At 37.3% G+C, this 15,969-nt stretch overlaps 2 protein-coding genes across 4 annotated transcripts; one reads left to right on the forward strand and one right to left on the reverse strand.

Moving 5' to 3' along the window:
• Positions 1 to 1,486: 1,486 nt before the first annotated feature.
• LOC119986955 lies at positions 1,487 to 2,722 on the forward strand. The gene is made up of 5 exons (XM_038831643.1): positions 1,487 to 1,512; positions 1,543 to 1,787; positions 2,066 to 2,273; positions 2,351 to 2,432; positions 2,504 to 2,722. The coding sequence occupies exons 1-5, from the start codon at positions 1,487 to 1,489 to the stop codon at positions 2,693 to 2,695; spliced, it is 753 nt and encodes a 250-aa protein (XP_038687571.1). The 3' UTR covers positions 2,696 to 2,722.
• Positions 2,713 to 15,766, reverse strand: LOC119987101 (heparanase-like protein 1). 3 transcript variants are annotated; one of them, XM_038831848.1, is made up of 11 exons: positions 15,554 to 15,766; positions 14,805 to 15,063; positions 14,641 to 14,677; positions 14,335 to 14,518; positions 13,465 to 13,613; positions 13,139 to 13,372; positions 12,386 to 12,575; positions 12,138 to 12,263; positions 11,717 to 11,816; positions 11,029 to 11,349; positions 2,713 to 2,905 (listed from the first exon to the last, which is right to left on the reverse strand). In XM_038831848.1, exons 2-11 carry the CDS (start codon positions 15,012 to 15,014, stop codon positions 2,873 to 2,875), a joined length of 1,584 nt encoding a protein of 527 aa, XP_038687776.1. In that variant the 5' UTR covers positions 15,015 to 15,063; positions 15,554 to 15,766; the 3' UTR covers positions 2,713 to 2,872. The 3 variants fall into 3 exon arrangements, with proteins under 3 accessions (XP_038687776.1, XP_038687777.1, XP_038687775.1); XM_038831849.1 differs by having other exon boundaries at positions 2,713 to 2,883; positions 15,554 to 15,765; XM_038831847.1 differs by lacking the exon at positions 2,713 to 2,905 and having other exon boundaries at positions 10,719 to 11,349; positions 15,554 to 15,764.
• Positions 15,767 to 15,969: the final 203 nt, after the last annotated feature.

Below are 15,969 nucleotides of genomic sequence, written 5' to 3' on the forward strand. Positions count from 1 at the left end.
AAATGCCAGCTAAATACAGCATGTAATAAACTTAGTTTGTGCTTCACTATTTTTTCCCGACAAAACCAACATCATAAAAATGTAAGACAAACAAACTTCTTGGTTTTGTCAGCATTAGAAAACAATCAAACACGGCATGTATGGCTGTAGTAACCGGTTTCCGTCCGGTGGAATTTTAAAAAATAAAAATAAAAATAAACATAAAAACATGAACATTATTTGCACTGTATTTTTTATTAAGTACACCCCGGTCTGGTTGAGGTGCTATAACCGACAATTTACGAACCAAAATGTTTTCAATTGAACCTGTCAGAACCGGTCGATTTTGAACCGGTTCGGTTCATTTATTAAAGTTAATAAAATATTTTTGAATTTTGTTATTTGTATGGTTTGAACTCATCACCTTTTATTTATTATAAAAGGCTTTAACCACTAAGGTATGAGACTCTAGTTGTTTAAAATGATACTTTATTTGAATATATTGTATTTTTATGAAGTTTTCTTATATATTATATGCATATAATATAGATATATATATATATATATATAAGTAATTCATTATGTTGAATCAAGTTCAAACCCGATTTGAACATCGGTGGAACCTCTAAATCATGAATCGAAGACTTTTCCGGTTTAATGACTGGTTCGGTTTTAAAAATCTTGCTTAAAATCAGTCTTTGAAAACAAAAAGGCAAAAATATTTTCAAACACAACCATCGATTCTGGGTCGATTCTAAGACGGACAATATTCATGTGTTTATGAAATATTTACATATTCGGACCCCACCTATAATTGAATTTCGGACTTATTTAATTGACCAAACCCGATTTTTTTAAATCAAGACAAATAAATCAGACAGTAACCTAATCTGATTTATGGTCTGGACAAGTAAACTGCATAAGATTTATGTGTTTGTACTCAGATCCGATTTTAAAACAAACAAAAGTTTTTTCCTCCATACATACAACTTATGTTTAGACTTAATTTAATCTAGAACAAATTTCGTTATCCTGATGGGACACAATTTTGTCATCCTTAATTCCCTATTTACATCTAACTTAGTAAGTCTGGCTAGGTAGGCCGGGCTTGGCACTGCCAGACATCTTTTGTGGGCTGGACCGGAATCCCTGATTTAGCCCGCTTATTATGTAAAGTGAGCTAAACCTAGCATGACTCGTGAACCCTGAAAAGGCGGGATTTTACGTTGCGCACGTGCTTACAAAGAACTTGCACGTGATAGATGGTAAGACAATACAAGCCACTGGGCATGTGATATTATACTTGATACTATTCCATTCATTCAAGTGGAATAAGGAATATAATGAAACCCCAACTCACAAAACCAATCAAATGTTCAAGAAGAGACATACGTTGCTTCCCTTGAAAGCTGAATCATATCCATCTTTGCTTGCACCAATCTCCTGTTCATGCCCTAAAAATTGAGATTATATGTCAAGCCCCTTCTCACTCTCCATAGTTGGGCGGATGGAGGAGCTAATCAGGCAAAAGAGGTAAGTTTGTTCTCTGTCAATATAACACAGATGTCTCTGCTGCTTCTTCTTCTTCTTCTCTGTATTATTTGGTCTTGAAAATGTCTCTGTCAGGGTCAGTTTTTCAGACCAACCACACAAGGAGGAGTACTACCGTGCTCCGGATATCGAGTTTGCAGCAGCGGTTGCAGCTGCTTCATTGTCCATTTATTCACTCCATGAAGCTGAGGAGCAACAAAGAGGGAAGATAATGGAGGAGATCAAGATTAGAAAAGAAGGCAGCACAATTGGTTCTGGTAAAAATTAAATCCACGATTCTCTTTGTCAATACTTATATCGCATATTGGATTGGCATAACTCAACCGAGTGACGTATAAACAAAAGCCTAATTCCTCTCACACAACAAACGCATTTTCTGGGCTTAAGAACTAATAGCGACGGCCTAGGAGAATAAATCCGTGCAGAAATATGGTTCAGAGCGGACAATATCTGTTGCTGTGATTTCTAGCATCTCTTTTGTATGATACATGTGTGTGACTATTTTATAGCTAAGATAACAACTCCAATTTTCCAGGTGAAAATTTTAAAGTAAAACCATCAGGAGTGGATCAAAAGCCACAACAGATTAGTTTACCAAACAGGGAAGCAAGTCGATCATCCTCCCTACGACCGATGGGATCTGCATTCGAAGACCAAAGACGGATAAGGAATTCCCAGAATGGTGGTGGAGAAGACAAAGCAGAGTCTTGGAGGAAAATTCAGATGCAAAAGATTAATAAAAGGTAACGATGAATCACAGACAACAAACAATCCACAGTACTTATAGATGTATAAGCTGTTGTGACCTGTTTTGTTACAGGTATGAGAAGACCAAGTCTATAGTTCTTGTTTGGGAGAGACAGAAGAAAATGCAAGCTGAGCTTCAGAAGCAAAGGAAACAAGTAAGCTGTGTCTGTTCTATGAAATTCACGAATAAAGGCCGATCGATCCTAATTGCTGTAATTGCTTGCAGAGTGAATTGGAGCAAAGAATGCTTATGAACATCAAACATTACAAGAATAAGTTGGCAAGAATCGATAAGATTGTCGGAGAGGGGAGAGGAGAATTAGAGGAAAAAAGAAAAAACGACGAGAAGGAACTGAAAGAGAGGTCTAAGAAGATTCGATCGACAGGGAAGGCTCCCGTCAAGTGTTTCTGCTTCTGAATGTTTTAAGGAAATTGTTGCCAAATGCCAATGTATACATGAACATACAATACATGTTCACAATAAAATGCCTCTCAGAACTCAAATTCTTACACTACAAGTACCTTGACAAGTTATAAATCAGAGAATTTAACTTAAGCCTCTAACTGGATGGATTCATCCCCAGATCCTAGTCACCTAAGCCACCCCTGAGTAAGAGATTTGGATGAGCTGCCCGGAAAAGAACAGGAAAAGCAAGTAAAGAACAAGAAAGCGTCAATACACAATCGAATCCATCAGGCAATAGAATAGATCTGTTGATAAATGAAGCCTCAAATACATTCAAAAGAAAACCATTATGCAAACAATGAATCCAATACTAAGATACATCACGTTCTTTCTTAGGCATACAAGTGATTGGACCTCTATTTTGAGGTTCTAATGTCCTTTAATTAGGATGTTCTAGCACTTAGTTAATGTATTTGATTGCATTTTAGCTTAATTTTACACTTACAAATGTTTCCCCTTGGTTTTGTAGGAATCGGACCTTGTTCGGGCAAGTTGGAGCACTTTTTGGGCACTTTTTGCTGTGAGGTGTCGGGACACTTTCCAAGGACACTTACCGTCCGGACACCCACAGTACCCGTCCGGACACTTTCTTCACAAATTGAGACAGAGGCTCACAAAGTTGGAGGCATGAAGCATCCGGACACCCGTCCGGACACCTACGGCGAATCTGCAATTTTCTGCACCGAAATTTCAAGGGCATTTGGGGTAAATCATGTATGTAACCAATGGGAAACGATTTTATAAGGGTAGTTAGGTATTTTCTATTGTAAAAAGAGAAGAAAACCCTAAGATTTGGTTGGCTTCCTCATTCATTCATTGACTTCTCCAAGATGAAGCCACCATAGGAGTAGTGTAGATCTAGTTTCTCTCTCTAAGTTTTCTTTGTTGTTTTTTGGTGCTTTCTCTTGATTTTGTATAAACTCTGATTTAGATGACAATAGATTGGATGTTTATTGCAACAATCATGAGTGGGTAGTTCTCTTCTCTAGTTTCTAATCCCGAAAGGTGGATGCAAGGTTTCGATTACTCAAGGTATGCTCAAAGGGTCGTAGTTTCGATCCTTCTCTTTTAATTTCGTGATAGTTGTGTGATTGGATATATGAGAATGACATATTTGATTGTATTCTTGGATTGTCTAGTCTAGGGATTGCATCTAATGTGTTAGATTGAGAATTGTTAAATCCATTGCATGATTTCCTTAATTAATTGAGTTTTCCATTGCATAGCTATTAATTATGTGTATTGATGATGGGGTTTTGGGTTAATTTAGGAATGTGCATGGGAGAGTTATGGTTAATTGATCTTTGAGTGTGAAACTAGGGTGTTAGCCAAGCCGAGCCCCAAGGGGGAACATTAATCCATAATATTAGGTGCTTATCCCTTTGCGTTCATCGTAGATTAAGAGACCCGATGGCCTACATGTATGAATTGAAGTCTTATATCCCAATTCTCTTTGCATATGCATGATTGATAGTATCACACAATGCATTGTGTATGGTTGTGTGTGTTTGCAATGATACCTTGAGTATGAGAACCGAGTAACCACCGGGACGGATTAGAGACTAGGTTTTTAATTAATTGTTTTAAATCCAATTTGTGCTTACTTTGATTACAAAATCGCTCATGCTACCGAGTCATTCGGCCCATTTCTTTTACTTGCTTTTATTTGATATTCATTGTGTTTATTAGTGTTAGCTAGTCATTTGCATATCATTCACTTCAAATTTGCATTGCTTCCTCGTGGATCGATACCGGACTCACCGGTTTATTACTTGACGATACCCTACACTTGGGGTAAGTACACACACACTTTGGTGTCGGTCAAGTTTTTGGCGCCGTTTCCGGGGAAGCTAGTGTCAAAGACGGAGCTGGGTGGCTTGTAGATGCTAGCTTTATGCTATTAAACACCATCAAATAAGGAAGGAGCATGGTCACGCTTCAAGGGTAACTTCGTTCCTCCCTTTTACTTGCTTTGTAGTGTAGTCGATTTAGTGTAGTTGCTGAAAAGAAAAAAAAAAAAAAAAATTTGTGAGGAGAACTTGGCGGATGGGGCTAAGTTAGATTCCTGTGGGCGATGGATGCCACCTTGTTTGCTGCTTGGTAGTGATACATTGTTTGAGAGAGCTTTGCGCATTTTTATTTTTATCACTACTTGCTACATCTTGGTGTGTTATTGTTCCTAAGGTTGATTGTTGCTCTATTCCTATCCTTGCTCTTGTTCTTGCTTAATATTGTTCTTGGTTGTTCATTAATTAAAAAAAAAAAAAAAATCTTGTGTTACTTGACGTGGTTGATTGCTACTTTTGTGTGTTACTTGCTATTGTTCCTTGCCATCATGTCTCAACCTAGAGATAATGTTAGTGGGCATGGGTCTAATAGAGATGGGATAGGTGGTGATATAAATGTGAGTGATGCGGGGAGTGTACGTGGGGGTGATATGAATCTTGATGCATTGCGTCGTCTTTTGCAACATGTGAATATTGATGAGTTGATGAATCCGGTGCAAGGGCAAGATGTCCAAATTGGCAATGCCCAAAATTTGCAAAATGTTCAAGTTGAGCATGCTTTGCAAAATGCACCTCAACCACTTCAACAAGACAATGCGGCGCAATTTGCCCCACAAAATGTCTACCCACCTATGTATTATCAAATGCCACAAGTGTCACAATATGCTCCCTTCGGACAAAATTTACATGCACCTCCTCCTTTTGACTACATTCATGCACATAAGTACCAACCTTTTAGGCAAGCACAATCTTCACACCAATGTATAGCTCCACCATCTTACCAACCATGCACCCCACCCCAAGAGAGATCACTTGAGGATACGCTTCAAATATTCATGGAAGCTCAATTGGAGGTTAATCAAAGGAGATTTGAATTTCGTGAGCAAACCAATAGAGCCTTGGAAGATTTAAGAAGCCAATTGACAAAGATCACTCAAACATTAGAATTTCAATTCGAAACTTCAAGTGAGGGGTTGAATGTCCAAGAACAAGAACAACCCATCATTACCTCAAGGAGTGGGATAGTAATTGACAATACCATGACTCCTAAGGTAAGTGAGGATGAGAAATTAGTGGAAGAAGTGGGTGGTGAGGTGAAAAATGTTATAGTTGGAGATAGATCATGTCGAGACAAGGACAATTATCAAGTTGAAAAGGTTGAGGAAAAGAGCGAAGAGAAGAGAAATGAAGAGAAAGAGGAGAACAAAGTGAGACCAAAAGGGAATGAGTTAGACCGTGGGAGGGCAATTGAGTACATCCCTAAGCTTTATATTCACTCTCATGTTGAGGATAAATTAGAGATGACACTTGCAAAGAATTCATTTGAGGGTGTGCTAGTTTTGATTAAGAAAGGTAGTCGACTTTTGATTGAGGGAGATATTATGAAAAAAGTTTTGAAGTTCTTGACTATTTATAGTGTAGAACATTTGCCCCTTCATTTAGGAGCATTAGAGGCTTTCCCAATCAAAGTCGGTGCATACCAAGTGCATCCTCAAGAATTGACAACGTTACCTTTTGCAAGTGGATTTAAAGAATCCTCTAAACATCATGTCACACATAAAATATTTACCAAAATTAGAAAAGTGTGGCATCCCAAACCACGATTACAATTCTTTTTAGGTGAGTTTGGGGAAAAGGGGACCGAATCATATGTGGTTCGTCATGTTCCTCAAAGTGGGAGTAGTGATTTTGAGGATGTTCTTGGGATCTCAAGGATCCCATCCCTCTCTTGTGTTATGGTCGATCCACTTTTGTACATATATGTTTAGGATTGGTTTAGAGATCACTTTTATTTTTGTGTGTCTCGTATACTCAAAATCCATTTCACAATTTTTGCTCCTTGTGCACTTATTCAAGTTGGGGGGTGAGAATTGTGACATGGTTGTGTGTTATGTTTTGATTTTCTTACCCTTTAATTTTGGTGTGTTTTTGTATGTTCACAATGCATTTCACAATTTGTTCTTGCCTTGTTTTCCATTCTTGACATTGGGGACAATATCTCATTTAAGTTGGGGGGTGAGGGAATTGTGAATTCATTGTGAAACTTGCTTTATTTTGGTGTGCTTTTGTGAATATCAAAAACATGAAAAAAAAAAAAAAATTCTTGTTGTGTCATGCTTGGATAGTGTGGTTGGTATTAACTTTTTCAGGATATGCTTCGTTTCTCATGATTCCGATCACTTTTGAAGAGTATGGTATGATTTCCTACCCTCTATCCTATTGTGTTGTGCTTTGTTGTTCATACATGCTAGATGGACTTTAGGAAGGGAATGGTAGATGCTTTTGGGGATTCACTACCAATTTCAACGTTAATTTCTTATTCTTGTTCACACGTGCAAGTGTATAGTAGGTTCCTTGGTTTCTTTTGCGAAATCGATGCATGTGATTGAGTGGGATGACTATAATCAATTTCTCTTGGAATGATTGAGACCTAGTTTGATATAGAATTGTGTAGTTGAGCAGACATCTTGGCATTGAAGCATTTGTATGACTGCGTTTTTGGATCTTTTGTCTGAAAAATTACCTTTTTACCCTTCTAATTCCTTTGAGCCATTCTTCATTGATATACATTAGGTTTTGGGTGATTCTCTTCATTGATATTCATTTGACATCTTAGCGCGTGTTCTTCAATAGCTTTGTAAACATTACATTTGATTACTGAGAAGTGTGATTTTTGTATTTTGCCACTTGCTTGTGAACTTAGGATTGAAAGATTCACTAGGTTGAGAGATTTGAGCTTAGCCTATTCATTTGTGAGTGATTATAAGCCCTAAATTTCTTTAAGCCTCTTGATTTCACTTACAAGCCTTGTGTGAGCTATTTTCCTCAAATATTTCCCACCTTTGGTTGCAAGGTTGAGTAGGAGCTTAAAAAAAAAATAAGTTGGTAGTGATATTACCCTTTCTTATGTTGAAAAAAATTGAGGGTTGTTGTTCAAATGTTGTTCATTTTCGAGAAGAAAAGAGAAGAAAAAAAAAGAAAAAAAAAGTGCATAGAAAAAAAAAATCAAAAAGAGGTGTATGCAATAAAGTTAATCCTTTGTGTGTAAAGGATGAGAAGTGTTTGGATTTGTGGTGCAATGGAAGGGGTGACAAAATGAGAATTTAGCTCACATGTTTGAACTTAACCTTGCAACTTGTTACCTAGTTCCAAATTCTTCCTACCTTGTCCCTTAGCCACATTACAAACCATTTAACCTTTTGATGAATTTGATTCAAGGTAAACAAGTGAGTTGGCGGATGCATTAATTGTTCTTGTAGGTGATTTCTTTCTCAAAGCTATGCCCATCCAAATTATCTTTTATAAACACATACATTTAATTCAATTGTGTAAGTCATTCACTTACCACAATGCTTTTATGTTTTTGTGTACATTTGGGATTGCGGATTTATGAACACCAAAAGGGTCCATAACAAGGTTTTACTTGTGTGAATGTGTTGAGTTGTCTTACTTGATTGCACATATATTTTACATATTATAAAATGTTCTTAATCATCTTTGAGGGGATTGAGATTGGTTGTCTAAAGATTTTGCATGTTTTCGACTAGCGGGGGAATTGGGGGATTAGCTCTATTTCTTGCATGTGAGAACTTAAGAATAATTTATGGTGCTTTCAAAGTAATAGTGGATCCCTTGGTAAGTGTTTGTGGGTATCGCTCTGATAAGCCCTCACGAGACTACAACTCGTCCACTAAGGTGACCTAGGGGTTTAAAGGCTTGTTGCATGCGCTAAATGCAACCGTGATGCCTACGTCAGTGAGTTAGGATTTTATTTAGCAAATTTTAGTTTTAGGTAGTGGTTGCATTGCTAGGGACTAGCAACGTCTAAGTTGGGGGGTGTGATTGGACCTCTATTTTGAGGTTCTAATGTCCTTTAATTAGGATGTTCTAGCACTTAGTTAATGTATTTGATTGCATTTTAGCTTAATTTTACACTTACAAATGTTTCCCCTTGGTTTTGTAGGAATCGGACCTTGTTCGGGCAAGTTGAAGCACTTTTTGGGCACTTTTTGCTGTGAGGTGTCGGGACACTTTCCAAGGACACTTACCGTCCGGACACCCACAGTACCCGTCCGGACACTTTCTTCACAAATTGAGACAGAGGCTCACAAAGTTGGAGGCATGAAGCGTCCGGACACCCGTCCGGACACCTACGGCGAATCTGCAATTTTCTGCACCGAAATTTCAAGGGCATTTGGGGTAAATCATGTATGTAACCAATGGGAAACGATTTTATAAGGGTAGTTAGGTATTTTCTATTGTAAAAAGAGAAGAAAACCCTAAGATTTGGTTGGCTTCCTCATTCATTCATTGACTTCTCCAAGATGAAGCCACCATAGGAGTAGTGTAGATCTAGTTTCTCTCTCTAAGTTTTCTTTGTTGTTTTTTGGTGCTTTCTCTTGATTTTGTATAAACTCTGATTTAGATGACAATAGATTGGATGTTTATTGCAACAATCATGAGTGGGTAGTTCTCTTCTCTAGTTTCTAATCCCGAAAGGTGGATGCAAGGTTTCGATTACTCAAGGTATGCTCAAAGGGTCGTAGTTTCGATCCTTCTCTTTTAATTTCGTGATAGTTGTGTGATTGGATATATGAGAATGACATATTTGATTGTATTCTTGGATTGTCTAGTCTAGGGATTGCATCTAATGTGTTAGATTGAGAATTGTTAAATCCATTGCATGATTTCCTTAATTAATTGAGTTTTCCATTGCATAGCTATTAATTATGTGTATTGATGATGGGGTTTTGGGTTAATTTAGGAATGTGTATGTAACCAATGGGAAACGATTTTATAAGGGTAGTTAGGTATTTTCTATTGTAAAAAGAGAAGAAAACCCTAAGATTTGGTTGGCTTCCTCATTCATTCATTGACTTCTCCAAGATGAAGCCACCATAGGAGTAGTGTAGATCTAGTTTCTCTCTCTAAGTTTTCTTTGTTGTTTTTTGGTGCTTTCTCTTGATTTTGTATAAACTCTGATTTAGATGACAATAGATTGGATGTTTATTGCAACAATCATGAGTGGGTAGTTCTCTTCTCTAGTTTCTAATCCCGAAAGGTGGATGCAAGGTTTCGATTACTCAAGGTATGCTCAAAGGGTCGTAGTTTCGATCCTTCTCTTTTAATTTCGTGATAGTTGTGTGATTGGATATATGAGAATGACATATTTGATTGTATTCTTGGATTGTCTAGTCTAGGGATTGCATCTAATGTGTTAGATTGAGAATTGTTAAATCCATTGCATGATTTCCTTAATTAATTGAGTTTTCCATTGCATAGCTATTAATTATGTGTATTGATGATGGGGTTTTGGGTTAATTTAGGAATGTGCATGGGAGAGTTATGGTTAATTGATCTTTGAGTGTGAAACTAGGGTGTTAGCCAAGCCGAGCCCCAAGGGGGAACATTAATCCATAATATTAGGTGCTTATCCCTTTGCGTTCATCGTAGATTAAGAGACCCGATGGCCTACATGTATGAATTGAAGTCTTATATCCCAATTCTCTTTGCATATGCATGATTGATAGTATCACACAATGCATTGTGTATGGTTGTGTGTGTTTGCAATGATACCTTGAGTATGAGAACCGAGTAACCACCGGGACGGATTAGAGACTAGGTTTTTAATTAATTGTTTTAAATCCAATTTGTGCTTACTTTGATTACAAAATCGCTCATGCTACCGAGTCATTCGGCCCATTTCTTTTACTTGCTTTTATTTGATATTCATTGTGTTTATTAGTGTTAGCTAGTCATTTGCATATCATTCACTTCAAATTTGCATTGCTTCCTCGTGGATCGATACCGGACTCACCGGTTTATTACTTGACGATACCCTACACTTGGGGTAAGTACACACACACTTTGGTGTCGGTCAAGTTTTTGGCGCCGTTGGATGAGCTGCCCGGAAAAGAACAGGAAAAGCAAGTAAAGAACAAGAAAGCGTCAATACACAATCGAATCCATCAGGCAATAGAATAGATCTGTTGATAAATGAAGCCTCAAATACATTCAAAAGAAAACCATTATGCAAACAATGAATCCAATACTAAGATACATCACGTTCTTTCTTAGGCATACAAGCTATCTATATCCATCCTTTATACTTTATTATAACTACAATTGCAGACCCTTACAGTTCTGCAATTGTTATAAACAATAAAGGTATAATAAAAGATTCAGTGATCAATATTACAAGACAAACTATGCACAAGCAGGAGCGTCAAAATTAGGGAATACTATGAATGCAACGGACAAAGGAGAGATGGATATTACGGAATTCATGTGAACATGGACGGGATCTAATCTTGGGATGTCTCCATCGTTTGTAAGCTCCAATGGTATTCCATTTAGAACCATGGTATGGCTTCTTAGGTACCCGTCTTTAGGAGTCAAATGGTACTCCTCTCTAAATAGCGGTGCATCTGATGCTTTGCTTCCAACCCATGAAACTGTTTTCTTAAAACCACGCATGAATGGGGTTTCTTTGTACAAGCCTTGCGCTTCCCCGGAAAGAGTCATGCTCATGTTATTCTGAAGGCTGATTATAAAATCAGTGCTATTGCTTAAGTTGATAAAGAGTAAGGTTATGCCTGCCTGCAACAAGACAATGGCAGTTGTCATAAGCAAATTAACAAATTCTTTATACTCAGTAAAATGTCTCCACAAGAGATTCAAAAAAATAATTGAACTACTAATAATCGACCTTTAATTAAAAAACAGTATAAAAAACAAAGAATTAAATTTCTATTCCCATAGCAATCTTTGTAAATCGAAAGAAAGGTACACTTATAGGCTATAGCAAGTATTTTAGAGGTTTGATTAGCGTTTGATCCATCATATATGAAAGCAGGTTGATGCACCATTCAATGAAGCTCACTTGACATTTGGGTAGAGTAGCGGGAATCTCCTTTGTTCATGGTTATTAACAATTTGACAACTTAAAGATGAACCAGAGACTTACTCTTCCTTTAGAACAGTGAGCATAAGAGCGTAGAAAGGACGAAGCATCACTATCCACAGCTAAAACTTCCTTCCCCATCAGCCGATGCCATAGAAGAGCACTGTCCACATTTGGAAAATAAGTAAATACAAAATTATGAAAGACGTCCTCTTCTGTTCTAAATAATCTTTGTACCACAACTGCCGATGAACAATCATTATTTGCAAAAAAAAAACCTTGCTCTCCTGCACAGGCTCAATCCCATCCCAAATAAAGCGCAACATGGCTTTGTTTATTTGTCTCCCAATAATGTATCTTCCTGCTCTTATTTACCCCAGCCCCCTCCATCTTAAAAGTTAAGACTATATTTAAGTTCTTGTCATAAACAAATACAAGCCAAGCAAATCAAAAATTAAAAGCAATTAGAACTTCATGCTCTTGCCTGTAATAGTCAGGATTGGGAGCTGATGTTGTTTTGCTGAGGAGGCCGTAGTTCCCACCTATTAATGTCTGCCTACAATACACCTTAGTATTGTACCTTGATGCCATGCCAAGCTGATCTAAGTACCTATTTTAATACACAAAAGAGATACGTAAGAAAATGTGAAATATTGCAATAATAACCTAACAATACAATTAACTTTTCTTATAACAGTAGAAAAAATGGAAGCAAATTCAAACCGAGATTACCAAAAGCTGTTCACAAATGTATCAGATACATTACGTCCACCGCTGTTGAAAGCTCCACCAGATTCTCCAACCCATGCAGAAGCCCAAGGACCATGCTTCTCAATAGTTTCCTTTAAATTTACGAAAGTTTGTGATACTTTGCTCAGGAAATAGGGATCCAATATCTTATTCACAAGATGTGGATCAACACCTGAAATTGAACAAAGAATTATCAAGTTAAATAAAGAAAGCATTAAAAGATTTTCTATCCAAAAAAGGTAAAATGACAATGGCATCTCTGCTAATTTATGCTTTGGACAATGATTCTGCATCTTTGCCAAAAAGATATCATTTTAGAAATGGATGCCATCTCAAAGGCCTTGTATAGTTGTATGATGGTCATGGACTGATAGCTATCTCTATGACATTATTCTCCACACAATCAAATAAAATCATAAATCGTATGACGTATAATTTTACAAGATTCTCAATTACTGATTCAGCTTGAGGAATCTAAGCATTCTATTCAAACTTCGAAACATAATGGAGGAAGATTCCAAAAATTTATGGTTCCATCAAGGTTTGTACTCATAAACAACGGCTACGAGTAAATGCACATTACGATGATATTACATCTTAGCCTTGATGCTTACTTTGCACCAAAAAATGTAAATATTGAATACGGATTGAATACCTATATATATGGTTTAAACTCTTGATACAGCATTATGTGAATCTATCAACTATAGAAAGTATCTTGTTAACACAATCTACCTGCACCCAAGTTGTATATATGATGAGTCAAAGAGTTGACTATGCCAGGTCCTGACACCTGAAGAAACTTCTCATACCACTCTTTCTCAAAAAATCCTCCAGGTGCAAGAAGTGAAGGTTTAGAGTTGGAGTTCTTATACAAATCATTGATGATATTTTTAAGGTTGATCAAGTCTTTGCCATACTCTTCAGCACGAACACTTGCCCCAATGCCACTTCCACTTAACTCGTTACCTAAAATGATCATGGTGAGAATAGATGTAAGAAAACAAGGAAAAGAACCACAAATAAATGAATAATGAAAACCTCAAGTTAAAGTCATATACCGAATTCCCATGAGTCTATCTGGTATCCCTTAGAAACAGTGTAGTTCATAAAATCATAAGTATTACTAGAGTCCCAAGCTCCTCCCCAATCTTTTGGCCTGATCTGATGCCTCCCATAAAGTGCATTCAACCCAAAAGTCACAAGGGCCCTGCAAGTAAATAACTCTAGTTATCTTTATACAAGGAGTAAGCAGGGCCCCCTGAACCCCCGTCCCTCAAACCAAAGCCCTGTTTCACTGGTATGAAGATCTTGTGGACAGGACGTTACGAACTTGATAATTTGACTATGAAAATCTGGTAAAAGTCAGTATAAAGTCTACTTTATGGAACTTCAGGGGACCAACTAAAACAGTTAGACAACATGAAACCGACAAAACAAAATGAAAATAAAACACCATGAACTGTTTCGACCTTGTGCTACTCAGTTGCAAAGAAGAATCTGCCCAACGTACATATGCAACAGAGGGAGTAAGTATCTCTTTTTTCCGATAAGTAGGGGGATTCTGTAGTCATTGAGTTGTAATAGAGGTAAGAACTTCTAATGAAGAATGGATAAAAGTTGAAGCACTTGAAACAACCAAAACCAAAACCCAAACCAAAAATTAAAATGATATACCATTCACGTGGGTGTCCAATTATGAGCATAATGATATCCCCATGAACTGATAAAGTCGATTTCATATATGAACTATTAATTCGATAACGCGGATTATTAATTAGGCAGTAACGGGATGTCAGGAGTATGTTAGTAGGTATTGCAAGTTAAATCTTCAATGGCAATGGTAAGTATTCTCTCTTTTCTTTTTTCACAATTTCTTTGTGCAGGGGATGGGTTTCTAGGAAGACAGAAACAGCACATCAAGATCATACCCAGTTGTACTGAACAAGTGATTCAGTTCATCCCATCTTGTCATATGCAAACATCCCTTTGAAAACCCAAATAAGCCATCTTTCATCTTTCTGAATGGATGACAAGGAGACTTCAAATTGCCTACATCATATAGTACTTGGTCTTGCAAAGAACCTCCAATTCTTATCCTCAAACGCTTGAACGCTATTACACCACCAAAAACGAAAGCATTACGTCACGTTGCAAACAAATCAACTTCAAAGGAAACCCAAGAAACACGAATGTCAAGTGAACAGAAATTGCCTGAAAGAAGCAGACATACAAACCTTGGATTGCTTTTGCCATGAAGGGGTGAGACAAATCCTGAAAACACCAAACACAAAGGGTAGCTATTGACATTGTAACAATTTTCCTTTTGCTATCTACTAATCATAAATAATATCCGCAATTGCATAGAAAGCTGACATATCTCCTCATTGACAATGCTTACCAAATTTGTAACAGATGAATATCCCCAAGGACATTGATTATAGTTGCACTTATCATGAGGCCACCAATCAAGTGTCGCACAGATGAAATTATCATCATTTTCAGCAATTGCTCTTGTCCCCTCAACTACAATTTTAGCATTTGTGACTTCTTGAGCCAAAATAACAGGGACAAAAGCCAGAAATAAGAACAACTGGAGTTGGAATCCCATCGGCAGATCGAATTACGGAGGTCTCACTCCTAATCAGCTATTCAAAGAACTGCATTCCAAACAAAGCTAATTAGCCTCCCATCATAAGAAGATGCCAAAGGGATATAAAATTTCAAAGGTTTGGGGAAACTCTTAGAATATGCCAAAAACGTTATTTACAAGTTCTTTATCACACATCTGTATAGCATAAATTCAAACTCACACTTCTACGTAAGGAAGTCCACAGCAAAATGATAAAAAAACAGAAAAAAAAGGGACAAAGGAATGTACTTCAACGGTTTCTCCAACTAAAGTGGTTGCCGGCCCTTCGGCAAAGCCACCAAAGCAAGGGCGGGGGCCAGAAGTGAAGGAATGCACTTCAACGGTTTCACCAACCAAACTGGTTGAGTGTAGAAGAAGAGTCAAATCCAGAACTACCCAAATACGATTCGTTTAAAAATAGAAGAAAAACTCATCTAAAATAAACTTAAATTAGATTCATAGATGTATTAACCATTCAAATCAACGACAGAGAAACTTCAATTCTGCAAGTAGCTTACCTTCCTCAAATACATCAGAAAATCATTATTCACTCACGAAGCAATAAGGACCCAGATGCGAACATTCTACAAAGTAACGAACCCACCAATAATAATGACAGCGAAGCTCAAACCCTGAAGCAAGTTTCTTCCTTTCTTTATTGAAAAAAGCAATGAAGCTTCCCCAGTTGTAGATTAACAATAATGTGGCATCTCAAACGTCAAAAAGTGAGCTCTATCTGTTCCAATCTTGGCGTCTCTTGACCTCCTATAACTTTCCACAAGACACCGACGTCTGGTGAAATGGGTCGGTATTGGATTTGTCGGTTATCGGTAAAAACTAGCGCAAATCAAAATTCAGCTGGTGTGAAATAGTCATATTTTTCTCCCGACAAAAAAACAAATATATACTAATAATTCAAATAGGGACATTTGTG

The sequence above is a fragment of the Tripterygium wilfordii genome, chromosome 20, assembly GCF_013401445.1.
Source record: "Tripterygium wilfordii isolate XIE 37 chromosome 20, ASM1340144v1, whole genome shotgun sequence".
NCBI classification, from domain to species: domain Eukaryota; kingdom Viridiplantae; phylum Streptophyta; class Magnoliopsida; order Celastrales; family Celastraceae; genus Tripterygium; species Tripterygium wilfordii.

Bases quoted from the DNA above. Each gene is read 5' to 3' on its own strand.
- LOC119986955 (XM_038831643.1), top strand. From the start codon at position 1,487: ATGGAGGAGCTAATCAGGCAAAAGAG. The intron at 1,513-1,542 runs GTAAGTTTGTTC...AATATAACACAG, and splicing joins GAGCTAATCAGGCAAAAGAG to ATGTCTCTGCTGCTTCTTCT. The intron at 2,274-2,350 runs GTAACGATGAAT...GTTTTGTTACAG, and splicing joins ATGCAAAAGATTAATAAAAG to GTATGAGAAGACCAAGTCTA.
- LOC119987101 (XM_038831847.1), bottom strand. From the start codon at position 15,014: ATGGGATTCCAACTCCAGTTGTTCTTATTTCTGGCTTTTGTCCCTGTT. The intron at 14,678-14,804 runs GTAAGCATTGTC...TGGTGTTTTCAG, and splicing joins ATTCATCTGTTACAAATTTG to GATTTGTCTCACCCCTTCAT. The intron at 11,350-11,716 runs GTAAGTCTCTGG...GTCTTGTTGCAG, and splicing joins CTCACTGTTCTAAAGGAAGA to GCAGGCATAACCTTACTCTT.